This window comes from Hyaena hyaena, unplaced genomic scaffold (genome assembly GCF_003009895.1).
Source record: "Hyaena hyaena isolate Hyena2069 unplaced genomic scaffold, ASM300989v1 scaffold_328, whole genome shotgun sequence".
Lineage (NCBI taxonomy): Eukaryota > Metazoa > Chordata > Mammalia > Carnivora > Hyaenidae > Hyaena > Hyaena hyaena.
The window spans coordinates 1,633,834-1,648,114 of record NW_024080958.1 but is presented as its reverse complement, the minus strand read 5'-3'; the positions used below and the strand labels follow the sequence as shown (position 1 = coordinate 1,648,114).

General features: G+C 42.8%; 1 protein-coding gene across 1 annotated transcript in view; it reads left to right on the top strand.

The window, feature by feature from the left end:
• Positions 1-14,281, top strand: part of CLNK (cytokine dependent hematopoietic cell linker) — a 172,825-nt gene that overhangs the window by 108,188 nt on the left and 50,356 nt on the right. The window contains 1 exon segment of the mRNA XM_039248980.1: positions 647-692. Coding sequence (XP_039104911.1) covers positions 647-692 — 46 coding nt within the window.

The following is a 14,281-nucleotide window of genomic DNA, read 5'->3' as shown; positions in this document are numbered from 1 at the left end:
ATATTTTTTAAAAGCTAATGATTATTAAACTTCATTGGTGCCATTTTCTGTTCTGGGCACACTGCATGGTGTGTCTCATGTAATCGTCCCCATCCTCATCAGGTGTCAGTGATTTCTTTGCCTTAATGTCACAGATGAGGAAACTGAGGCTCAGAAGGTCAAGTGACCTGCCACATCCTCATACCTAGCACACGATGAAAATGAAATCTGACATCCACACAAAGCCACACTCTCATCTGCTTGCTTGATCCCTTTCATATTCTTGATCATATACATCAGTCTTCATAATAACTCAAGGATCTGAATTGACTATTTTCCCTATTAAAAGGATTAAAAATCTAAAGCTTATAATATGGTTAATGCCTTCCCACAGCTTCACAGCAAGAAGAGGCAGGATTGGATCCCAAACCCAAGTATTTTTATGCCAGATACCACCTGAGGCCACTACACTGGTCACTGGCACCGCGGTACACATATTTACAGTTAGTTACATGCAGTACTCTATACATATGGTGATCGCTAAGAATCATGAATCCAGGAAGTTATGCCTTGACCCTCGGGAGTCTAACCACACACTTTTGGCAATGCGTTAGATGGTATCATAGTCACAATGGAAGAGATAACGGTGCCACGTTGCCTTCTACAGGTGAACAAACACATTTCCAAGGATTCCAGAAGCCATCATGCCAAAGGTAAGGTCAAGTCACAAAGTTTGAAATACAAATATATTACTTTGCTTTCAAGTTCCTCTTGCATTTTGCTGGTGGTCACAGGTTATCTTAAACAAGGTGATTAGACCATGCTTCGTGAAATAACTAATCCCAGAAAGACTCTCACTCATCTAATGCCTTTTTATCGCCTTACCTTATTGATGAAGAAATTGATTGTGAAAATTCATATTCCGTGGTTGTGTGATCTCAGAAGGGAATTGCCTTGAAACATATGGGTTGCATTAAATATATAACTAAGTTATTTCTCCAAGCATATCCCCAGTAAAATCACAAGATAGAAATCTAATTTTAAAACGTTGATTAATTCATATGAAAACAGATTTTAAAGCTTTAGGCAAAGCAACTCAATTTGGAGATGAAGATACAGGTAGGAAGCTGAAAGGAAATAATCAATTTCAGTAGTGCTGGAAGCACAAATGGAGGACAGCCAAAGAAACTTAATTGGATCATACACATTATAGCTCTCTCATCATTTTCCCTGTGCCTCCGTCTTCTTTCACAATGTCCAATTGGGAAAAATGACAATTCCGTGATTTACACTTCTCAGTACTTGAAACGCACCAAATTCATCTTTTATGTGTCTCATGCTATATTCTATAATACATTATTAACATCACAGTTTCTTTAATGGGAAGGTATAACAGTTAGGGTCCCCACAGGAAACAGATGGCGCACCCAAATGAGGATAATTTAGGTAAGTTTATTTACAAAGGAACTATTTACTGAGGTGTGCAGGGTGTAGGGATGATGTGGGAACTGGGGCGAACAGCAGTGGTATTGTCACCACTCTAGGCTCAAAGGGATGAGGGGACAGTTACAGAAAACCAGAAGAAGAACGCCACCTTGAGAGGAGCAGTGGCCATTAGTTGAGGGACGCCATCAGCCCAAGTGAGCCTCATGGGAGGGAATTCAAAGGAACACATGCCCCACCCCCCTCCCCAACCTGCCTCTGAATTCCTGTGGGGGCCTCCCATTGGCTGAACCCAACCAGAAAGAGAGGGCAGGGCAGCCAACATGTGATCAATGCCGGTCAGTCCCCAAGGATAGAGGTGAGGTGGAGCAGGATGGAGAAGGGAGAGGGTGGACGGGCACAGAGAGAATACCCACAATAGGAAGCATGGGAAAAGGAGCAACCAGCATAGCAAAAACACAGGCTGTGCCATTCCTTTGCTGTGTGGCCTTAAGTAAGTCACCTAACGTTTCTGGGTCTTACTTTCCTCCTCTTTAAAATGTGAAGTGGGCAGAGGTTTTATGACTATCCAATTCAGTAGTATTAACAAAGTTGGGAAACAATAGCTGTTCCCTAGACCTTCTCTCCTCTCCATCCCGCACAGCCTGACAGACCCCTATCAGTCCTAAACTCCCACAAAATGGAGAAGCGTCCATATCAGTGCCTCTTTAGTCCTTAAAATTGTCAGGACTTTCAATGGACCCAGCACTTGATTCAGAGCTCTTCTCCTTAAACTGATCTATTTCAGTCCCTAGAAACAGCAAGCGAATTATGTGGACAAAGTATTTTCACACCTCTTGACAGAGAAAGGGACCAGATTACACAGGGACCCCAGATCAGGCCATAATCATTTGATATACAAATGTCCCACATCACACTAGAACCTTCACAGATGCTCATTGAGAAATGAGTCCTGGAGAAAGAGCAGACAAGAAATGGACCTCAAAACTCCTTTCTTTGTTATATAGTTCACTATAGACATCCAACTTTACTTCTTTGATGGCAGAACCTTCTTTGGCCATTATTCCAAATATCATCCTGTCTGTTTGCCTATTAACATGCTTTGAATCCCCATTCCAACATGTGGGTTGGGGGAGAGCATTTCTCTCCATACCACCACATAGTTCTCAGGCACCAGCGGGGTCTCTGACTCAACCCAGTTCTGATACTATCTACCCAGAGGCAGCATCAGATTTCACAAGCTAAGGGCTCCACCCTGCAAAACTACCCCCACTTCAGGTACCAGTTACAAGTCCAGATTGTCACCTGTGCTTCTGACATACCAGGAATCGATTGGAGGTTCCAATGACTGCCCCCCCTTCCAGGTTCCATTAATTTTCTACAGAGGCTCACAGAACTCAGAGCAACATTTTACTCAGTAGATTACAGTCTGTAATACAGGGATATAAGTTAGCGACAGCCAGATGGAAGAGATTCACAGGATAAGGTATGTGGGTGGGTGTGTGGTACTTCTGTGGTTCCTTTGTCTCCAACCCAAAAGTTCTCCAAACCCCGACCTTTTCGGTTTTTTATGGAGGTTTCATGACATTGGCATGACATTGACATGACATTGACCAATCACTGGGCTTTGGTAAGTGAACTCAGTCTCGAGCTCCTCCCCCCTCCCTGCAGTGGGTGTGGAGGTACGGAAAGTTCCAACCCTCTAGTCTCATGGTGGGCTACCCCCCACAACCATCCTTAGGGGCAGTCCAAAAGTTACCTCCTTAACATAAGAAAAGACACCTTATACCTCTCATCACTTAGGAAGTTCCAAGGCATTTATGGGCTCTCTGACAGAATCCTAGGGAAAAGGACTAAATATATATTTATTATAATGTCATAATACCACAGGGCACCTGGGTGGCTTAGTTGGTTAAGCATCTGACTCTTCATTTTGGCTCAGGTCATATCTCATAGTTCGTGACATGGAGTCTCGCATTGGGCTCTGCCTGACAGTTTGGAGCCTGCTTGGGATTCTCTCTCTCCCTCTCTCTCTCTGCCCCTCCCCAGAGCTTACACATGTGATCTCTTTCTCTCTCTCAAAATAAACCGTTTTAAAAAATCACAATATTGCAACTATCCATGCATATATTTATCTGTAATTGGCCTGAGTTCACGAAGATATTGGGGTAATTAACAAAAACTTACATAGTAAAATAGAATTAAATAAAAATAAAATCCTAGGGAAAAATCTAGGTAGGCTATAATGCTAAGATAAAGATAAAATTCAGAGGTAGGCTGGATGGCTCAATTGGTTGAGTGTCCAACTTTGGCTCAGGTCATTATCTCATGGTTTGTGGGTTCGAGCCCCACATCGGGCTCTCTGTCATCAGCACAGAGCCTGCTTCAGATCTCTGTCCCCTTCTCTCTCTTTCTGCACCTCCCACCTTGAGTGCTCTCTCTCTCAAAAGTAAATAAACATTTAAAAAAAGATAAAATTCAGGATCCTCAGGTACACATTACTACATTCTACTAAAATTAAACCACTCGCTTGCCTCTCAGCTTTGTGGTAGTCTAAGCAAAAAGGAGGTCATGCTTCTTTATGTGATATTAATTGCCCATAATAGAAATGCAAACTAATTTCTAAGAAAACACAATAAGGACATGACGTTTAGAATTATGTCAGTGCCGTCACTTTTATAGGGAAAGTAGGTTGATCTATGGGGACCATGGCTGCAAAAGTAGGATTATTTTTTAAAAGAAGACCCCATGTTTATTGCATGCAGGACATCAGGAAAGCAGAGCTCCCAGACTTGAGGCATATAGGGAGAAGGGGGAGATTCCATGGAAAAATTCTTTACATCCTCTCTTCCTTCACTTCCCTAATTGATGGCTTTCCATCACCACACAGAGCTCTAAGGAACCATACAGAGAAGGAAGCTCAAAGGGATGAAATTAAGACACCTTGCTGGAGAATGCTTGAATGATTTATGTGTTTATTACAAAATTCTGTATTTTTGATGCAAACACATTCTCAGATAATTTATTCATTCTCACAAAATGCCATAGAAAAAACATATCGGGTGGTTCAGCAATGACAGAATTTTATAGTGATATTTTTCATCAAGTTGAGCAGGTATAGATTTATGTTAATGTACACTTCATGTCATTTTTCTTGCAATCCCATTCTGACATTATCTGGAAACTGTCAGATTTCAAGACCTTATCTTCCCTGAAGCTTGGAATTTTTTTTTTTTTTTTGCATTCCTAAAAATGGGTAAAAGTTTATTTGGGGGCAAAGTCTTTTATAGTATATAGTAGGATAGCTTGTTTCTGATGAACCATTACTACTCACCACAAATCCAGAAGAAACCATCTTCTTTTCTGAGTAGGAGAGCTGTAATGTTCAAATATAGTGTGGTTTAGCTTCTTAATGCCGAGAATAAAGGACATTAAAGTGAATTTCTCTTGCTCAGATGTGAACCAAGCACAGACTGTAAACCAATTTTCTTTGAGGTGACAAGCATACCATATGCCAGAATGAATTTATAACAAAATACAATAAAATATCCAAGAAAAGAAAGAGAATTATTCACAGGTGACTGCACTTGTACATCCGTAAACATGAGCTTGGTTGAAAAGAAGCAAAATAGAATTCCACATAATGCCATCGAAAGACCTTTCTTCTCATTTGCTTTTATTTTTTTTTATTTTTAATGTTTATTTTTATTTTTGAGGGAGAGAGATACAGAGTGAGAGCAGGGAAGGGTCAGAGAGAGAGGGAGACACAGAAGCTGAAGCAGGCTTCAGGCTCTGTGGTGACGCCTGACACAGGGCGAGAACTCACAAACTGCAAGATCATGACCTGAGCTGAAGTCAGACCCTCAGCTGACTGAGCCACACAGGTGCCCATCTTCTCGTTTGCTTTTAAAGGAATTTGGATGCCAATGAAATTAGAGTCAGAGATGAGTTTACAGTTAATCTAGTTCAACTCCCTCATTTGTTTTTTATTTTTATTTTTAAAAGAAAATTTTAAAAAAACTTTTTTTAAGAGAGACAGAGTGTGAATGAGGGAGGGGCAAAGAAAGAGGGAGACACAGAATCTGAAGCAGGCTCCAGGCTCTAAGCTGTCAGCACAGAGCCCGACATGGGGCTCAAACTCACAGGCCACGAGATCATGACCTGAGCCGAAGTCAGACACTTAACTGACTGAGCCACCCAGGCGCTCCTCAGCTCCCTAATTTTATTTTTTTTCAAATCCATTATTCATTTTTAATTAATCACTTTGTAATTACAGCAACTGTACATGTGCACTATAAAACATCAGAAAAAATTAAAAACTTTGAATTCCCACCATCCAATATCTTCCAAATGATGACAAATCAGAATGGTTTATATCTCTTTTAAGTGACTCACTAAGAAATTCTGTCCCTTTTATATAAAAAAGAAGAATATATAATATATATTATATATAAATATATATGTTTTTAGTTTTGTAATAATCTTTTATTTTTAATTTACATCCAAGTTAGCATATAGTGCAACAATGATTTCAGGAGTAGATTCCTTAATGTCCCTCACCCATTTAGCCCATCCCCCCCCACAACCCCTCCAGTAACCCTCTTTTTGTTCTCCGTGTATTTAAGAATCTCTTGCGTTTTGTCCCCCTCCCTGTTTTTATATTATTTTTGCTTCCCTTCCCTTATGTTCATCTGTTCTGTGTCTTAAAGTCTTCATATGTCCATCCCCTAATTTTAGACAAGGAAGTCTAGCAAGAGCAGTGGCTTGCTCAAGGTCACAGAGGTCAGAGCCTAGACCGGAACCCAGGATTTGTCAACTATGGCGATGTTTCTAGGATTTTGCTGTATTTGCTAGTATCTAAAACTCAATCTGCAAACTCCCCCTTCTGTTCGCTTTTATCTCACTCCTCCAAACTCTTGCTAGGTTTGGTGCTGGATATGAATTGATGGGCGATACTTCCCCCTAGTGGCAGAAAGCGGCAACACAAAACATGGCAAAAATGGAATTTGGCGGCCCGTAGATCGTTATTTTTAACAAAAATAACAAGCCTTAGGCCAGATAGATGATCAAAAATAAATTTAAGATTATTCTCCTATCATTTTAGATTTAAGTGTATTTCAGACACAACCCATGGATCAAAAGCAACAGAAGCATTGATTGATTCAATATTCAGTTCACAGTTGATGTTATAAATTTGTTATAAATGTCATAAATTTTATAAAAGTTCCTCAATAATGGGACTACAGGAAAATATTTTATCTCCCATCACACGCAGAAAATAATAAGACTCAGAGGAAAGGAAGGGTATCTGAAAACTGCTTGTTTTAACAAATACGGTTTTCTGAAAGAGAAATGTAAGGTAGCCACAAATAAAGGAATTAAAAACAAGGGAGTCGTAACACTGTATAAAATGCCACAGGAGAAGGTCACTTTCTTTAAAATTACTTGTTCCAGGGAACTGAATAGCATAAGACCTTAGATGAGGAGCCCAACAGTCTGGTCCAGCCAACACTAAGTGTTCTGGGAACTCAACAGAGTACATACTTAATTCTGCCTGTGGGAAGAATCCTGTCTCCCGGGAGCAAGGGACATTGGGCTGAGGTGGGAGACAGGGACCTCAGGGGTAGCAACACATGGTTTTTGATGCTCAGAAGTAGCTAAAACGTGGTTGCATAAATGTGGGACCTGGGGACACAGACCACTGGATTCACATCCTAACACCACCGTTTTCCAAACAAGAAAACCCCAAAGAATTTAACCTCTCCACGTCCGTCCCCATTTCTAAAAAAATGGAGGAAGTGCCAGCTACATCGTAAGACATCTGTCTGTTTGAAAGGTGGAACCAGGAAAAGCCAGAGCATAGTCATTGACACATGGTGGGCCCTCCACAAAGGGCTATTGACCCGAGCACATTCGCAGGGTTGTGGGCACCCTCTGACCCCGCCTTTCTCGCCAGGTGTCTTCCTGACTCTAAGCTAAAACCATTTCATGTTCCATCCAGTCTAGCGTTTAGCCTACAAAGTAAATATTGTAAATGGGTATAAAAACAAACTAGTCTCCTCAATCACAGAGAGCAATGTTTATTAAATGTTTTCCCTACAGCAAACACATAGCACCGTGCTGGGCACATGGTAGATGCATAGTTGATATTTACTAAATTAAGTCTAAAATTTAGCCCATTTTTTTTCTTTTTCTTAATTATTTTTATAGTTTATTTATTTTTGAGACAGAGAGAGACAGAGTATGAGTGGGGGAGGGGCAGAGAGAGAGGGAGACACAGAATCTGAAGCAGGCTCCAGGCTCTGAGCTGTCCGCACAGAACCTGATGTGGGGCTCAAACCCACAAACTGCGAGATCATGACCTGAGCCGAAGTCGGAGGCTTAACCGACTGAGCCACCCAGGCGCCCCTAAAATTTAGGCCATTTTAATAGCACATTAGATCAGCATTGCCAGATGCCACTGGACCACCTAGAGAGAAGCCTGTGACCCTCAGTTGCACATTCTCACCAGGTGGGGGCGTATGAAGAGGCAAGTCAGGATGCCTGGGTGGCCTGCTTCTGGCCCCACCTCTCTCTGCTTCTAAATCTAAGCAAATGATAGTCCCTGCCTGCGTCTTACTATCCCATCTGTAGAACTCTAGCAGAACACAGTGGTCTCTAGCACTTTGTGAATCTATGGGTATTGTTGGGACATATAAACCCACCCCCCTGCCCATGTCACCCCTGAAGTCTTAGTCCCCCACAGGCCCTGCCCTGCCTCCCTCCAATCCCTGAGACACCCAGGTCAGTGGAGAAGACCTCTCTCCAGGCTTGTTTGGGAAGATGTTCTATCCCACACCCACCACTAACCCCAATGGGCAGCTGTCAAAATGCACGTTCAAGTGCACGTTGATGTACACGCTCCTAAAAATTGTCCTTTCTGGTCTTATTTGAGCAGTTGTTACAGAAGTTATATCCCTCACATATCAGTGGTTTTGCCTAACTTCATGTCTCCCTGCACAACCCAAAGAATGGTCTCAGCAATTTGCTATCAGAATTCATTTCTGGACGTATCAACGAAATTGGAGAGGTTTCTCAAGCGGGCCTTGTCAAATACACAGTAGCCACTTGGATCACAAGTTGCTTCCTTAGCCTCTTCCATAATTAATCAGCTGGACATGCAATCCTAATGGTCCACACTCATGATTGTAAAACTCCTAGACATGATAAATACTGCGACGGAGGCCAGGTTTCATCCAGTTTTGCCCACAGCCAATTTCTCTAATGACATAACATTACACTGGTGGTCTATCTTCAAAGTGTTGATCTTCATGATCATATTTCATAGGTAAAGGGGATAAAAGGTATCTATTTAACACAAGTCGAATGGTAGCTATGTGAAAAACAAGGATTATTTTAATTAATAATAAAATAATGGTTGATTTTATTATTAAGGGATAAACCTAAACACATCCAAGGAACTCTGCCTCATGAGTTGCGTTCTACAAATGTGAAAACTGAGGCTCACAGAAGGAGGGATTAGAACCCCATCTGAATGATTTCAAAGATAACATTTGTTGCCATTCTCTTGTGTCATTCTTGGATCCTACATATCTTTGTTCCCCTTCTTTCTCTCCCCCATTTAAGTAACAGATGAGGATACCAAAGCCCAGAAATGCCAAACAATTTGTATTAAGTCACTCAGTGCATTAGTAGTAGCTTCAACACCAGATCACAAGCAGCAGTAAATGTCTAACAACCAGATCTCTGAAAAAAAAAAAATGTATGAGAACAAATTTTTGGAGGGCGGACACTATCCTACTTCCAGACGTACTGTAAAGCTCCAGGAATCAGGACAGTTTGGCGTTGGTGAAGGAGTAGACAAATGGATCAGTGGAACAGGATGGAGAGCCCAGGAACTGACCCACATATCGTCAGCTGATCTCTGGCAAGGCAGCAGAGGCAATCTGATGGAACAAAGATGGTCTTTCCAGCAAATGGTGTGGAACATCTGGACATCCTCATACGAAATCGTCGTCGTCGTCATCATCATCATCATCATCCATCATCATCATCATCTAAACACAGACCTTACAGCCTTTACAAGAATTAACTCAAAACGGATCAGTGACCTAAATTAAAAAATCAAAACTATAGGGTGGCTCAGTTGGTTGAGTGTCCAACTTCAGCTCAGGCCATGATCTCACGGTTCATGAGTTCAAGCCGCATATCAGGCTCACTGCTGTCAGCACAGAGCCTGTTTCAGATCCTCTGTCTCCCTCTCGCTCTCTGCCCCTCCCCCACTCCTGTGCGCTCTCTCTCTCTCTCTCTCTCTCTCTCTCAAATATAAATAAACAAAAAAATCAAAACTATAAGCCTCCTAGAAGATAACACAGGAAAAGACCAGCATGACGCCTTTCTAGCTATACCTCCAAAGGCGTGACCCATGAAGGAAATCATTGATGAGCTGGACTTCCTGGAAATTACAAACTTCTGCTCTGGGAAAGATAATATCAAGAGAAGAAGACAAGTCACAGACAAAGAGAAGATATCTGCAAAAGACACATCTGGTAAAGGACTGTGGTCCAAAATATACAAAGAGCATGTGCAACTCAACAAAAAGAAAACCCACAGTCCCATTAAAAAATGGGCCACAGACCTCAACAGCCACATCACCGAAGAAGATATACAGATGGCCAATAATGGGGAAACAGATGGGGAAAAGGTTGCACAAATGAAAACAACAAGGATGTGTACTCTACACTATGCTGTAAGAGTGGCCCAAATCCAGAACACGGACGACACCGACGTGGGGCAGCAGGAATGCTCGTATATTGCTGGCGAACGTGCAAAATAGCACAGCCACTTTGTCAGTCTCGGATATAACTTACGTGTAAATTATTCATTTTTAATAATGGCTGCGTGTAACAACTGCATCGCGAAATTCCTGAAAATTTAGCAACGACCTCTTGTAAGCTGGTACCAGCTGCTCCAAGACACCCCAAACAGGTCCTGCGATTTTTTTTTTCCCTCCAGGATGCTTTGCTTTAATTTCACAGAACCCTGCAAGGTTGACAATTTCTTCATGAATTCTCCCTAATATGTTACAGAGGTTAATAGCCAAACCCAGTCCATCAAATTCTACAGCCATGCTGTGCTCACCTCACCCCGTTACCTCCGAAGTAACAGTGAGTTTTGCAGCGGAAGTGAAATCTATCTCGTTGCAGACCCAAGAGCAAATGAGGACACTTCCCAGGCAGATGGTGCTAATTACACATATGGCCACCAGATGGCGAGCACGCCGGCCTCCTCCCCGTGAAACCCACTGTATTGAATTTCAAGAAGGGAAGGACTGTGCCTTCTTGGGGGACAGATAGGGAGCTTTTCTCAGCATTGGAGAATGTTTGTGTACTTCATTAGGAGTCAGCTGCTCTCTCCCCTCTAATTTTCCATTACACAACAATGCTTGTAACTAAGTGTACATTAAAAGCCACGTACTTAAAACACATTACCCCCTTTATTCCACACACAAGTCCCTGTGAAGTGTGAGGGGCCATTTCTTACTTTTCCAGATGAGAAAGCTCGGCCGTGCCTCAGTCCATTTGCTCGTTGCATATATATTTATCGAGCACCTGCCATGATCCTGCACATAGTAAGTAGCAGGATCATTATCTAAACTCCAGAAACTCAGCTCCCACATCTCACCTTTCTCCCTTATCCCAAATACCTGAGTTGTTATCACTTTATTAAACAACCCCCCCCCCAAACAAAGCTGGCTGGATTTTATGAATTATCATCAAAGCCGCATCACCATGTGACGCGGTGCTTTGCTGATTAGACGCAGGGTTCTCATTTGTAGAATCCCCAAAATCCATGCTCACCTGCTGGTTTGTAGGACTTTGGTTACCCAAGTGCAAACAAGTGAAGCTCGACCGTGTAAACGATTGCTAACTAATAGGAGTATTTGATGTGGCCAAGATCTCTGCTGCTGTTGCTGGTGACATCGCGTACAAACGTTTTGAAGTGAGGGGGCTAAAGTAAGGGATGCCAGCGAAAATGTGATATTACAAGAAGACAATGGGAAAGCAACATGGATGGACCTTGAGGGTGTTATGCTGAGCGAAATAAGTCAGGCAGAGAAGGACAAATATCATATGTTTGCACGTATAGGAGGATTAGGAGGAACTTAATGGAGGACCTTGGGGGAGAAGAAGGGGGAAATAGTGGGTGAGAGGGAGGGAGGCAAACCATGAGAGACTCTTGAATGCTGAGAACAAACTGAGGACTGATGGGGGTAGGGGGGGTGATGGGCATGGGGGAGGGCACTTGTTGGGATGAGCACTGGGTGTTATATGTAAACCAACTTGACAATAAGATATTAAGAAAAAAAAACAGAAGATACAGGACACATGAACAGTGTAATGAAAAGATGCGCTGTGTTTAAGGCAAAGCTCTTACCACAGCCTACATGATGGCAGGGGATCTGGGCCCTCCCCTACATCTGCAATCACCACTCATGCGGTACCTTCCTCTGTGTTCATCTCACCACAGGGCCTTTGCACTTGCTGTTCCTTATGTCGGGAAACTTTGGCACACATAGTCACATGATGTGCTTCCTTACTCTCCTTGGGCCTCTCTTTCCTCATCACTAACCGGAGAGGCTTTCTGGGATCTGTTTTTAAAAAGGTCACCCCAGAGCCTATCTCTTTTGCGTGACACATGGGGAACTCTTCATGCTCCCACTGTCTCCATGCCCCCGCTTTTCCCCTGACTCTGTCACATTTCTTTGAAGCACTTTGTCATCACCTCTCATTGTCATCGTACACTTGTGTTTATTTCTTTTCTACCTTCTGTCACAGAAGTGTACATTATATGGGAATAGCAAATTTTGTTCTGGCATTATATTCCCCAATACCTGCACCGATAAATATATCAGAAATGAATCCATGTCAGACACACACTATGGGCTCAATAACCGGCATTGAGTAAGAGGAAGATAGATGTCCGTTACAAAGCTCACAGACACGGAAGCAAACAGGACAGATATCACTGAAATGATAAATGGAATGTTCCTACCAAATCCCAGATACTCCTTCTCTTTATTGAATTTTTTTCCCAGTAAACCAAATTGATCCCCCATAGATACAGTGGTAGCTATGAAGAAAGACCTCTTAGGAAATCGACATCCAGCTTCACAGGGAAAGGCATCAATGAGAGCAGCGAGAGGGTCCACCAGCGAGCTCTAGAGGCAAAGCCAATGCACAATAAAGTGAGGAGGAGTTAATCGTAGGTTTTCTGACTTGGCACCTAAAGAGAGCATCACGTGGTCCAAGCTTTTTTGGAAATATCACTGAAAAAGCCAAGGATCTAACATTAACCAGATTGCTGCTGTTGTTGAAATCTGTCCTGGATCCTATTTTGTTTTTACAATGCCAAGAACGTCTATGATTTCTGTTTGCCATTAGTGTTTGAATTTGTGCAGAGAAATCTAATCTATCTCTTAAAAAGTATTTTCCCAAAATAAAAATAAAATACAAAGAATGGCAATTTTGCTCAATGAACTAATTATTTTAGACCCGGAAGAGCCCTTGAAATCATCCAGACAAGAATTTGTTGTGTTGTGGTCTTGTGGGCCAGCTGGACCTTTCCCCAAAAGAAATCTGGAAGGAGATCAAAGTGGAGCCCCCTGTGACGTGGGACGTGGGAAGAGGAGCCAGACACCAGTCCCCCAGCCCTCCTGGCTCCTGAGTCCCCAGGGTCCCTTTCAGAGCCTGGTTCATCCAGTCCAGTTTCATTGTCTCACACACAAGGAGCCGAAGCTCAGAGAGAACAGCAATCCGCCGAGGGTGAAGTCACCCACAACAGGAGCCACGCTTTCTCATCTGCTCCTCCCACGGCCGTATAAACCCCATCTCTGACATCACCTCCGCTTTTACAGATCAGTAAATGCTGGTTTCTCAAGGATGCTTTTTCTGACATGCCAGACTTACTGAAGTCTCCCATGTGTCCCTTTAATACCATGATCTATCTCTCTGAGATCCTCATCACATTTTTAATACTGTTTTCTTTTTCAGTTTATTTATTTATTTTGAGAGTGTGTGTGCGCACGAGTCGAGGAAGGGACAGAGAGAGAGAAGGAGGGAGAAAATCCCAAGCAGGTTCCACGCTGTCATCACGGAACCCGACACGGGGCAGGAGCTCAGGAATCATGAGATCACCTCCTGAACTAAAATCAAGATTCGGTCACTTGGGGCATCTGGGTGGCTCAGTAGGTTAAGCATCAGACTCTTGATCTTGGCTCAGGTCATGATCTCATGGTTTGTAAGATGAGCCCCGCATCACCCTCCTGCTGATAATGTGGAGCCTGCTTGGGATTCTCTCTCTCTCTCCCTTTTTCTCTGCCCCTCCCCCACTTTCACTCTCTCCATCTCTCTGTCAAAATAAATAAACTTAAAAAAAAAAAAAAGAATCAGTTGTTTAACCGACTGAGCCACGCAGGCGCCCCTGATAGTGTTTTAAGTCCACATCTACCCTACGTATAAATGCTATGGTGACAGGGACAGTGTCTCTCCTCCTCGTTACATCTCCAGAACCTAGAACTCGGTCTGTAAGCAGGACAAGCATAAGCACCTTCAGGGGAAGAGCCGTGCTGTCTTCTTAGCCCCAGTGCCTGGTTCTACGCCAAGCTCGGAGTAGCAGCATCTCAGTGAGTCTCCTGGACTTGAATTAGGTCGTGGAATTAAAACTACCTGGAAGTCAGGGAGAGCCTTCCTGGGCTTCATTCAGGCTTTCCTAGGCTGAGGTGGTCTTGAGCCACTGCTCTACCTAGTTTGTCCTTAATTTTGTCTACAATAAAAGTTGGATTTTGGAGGCTTAGGAA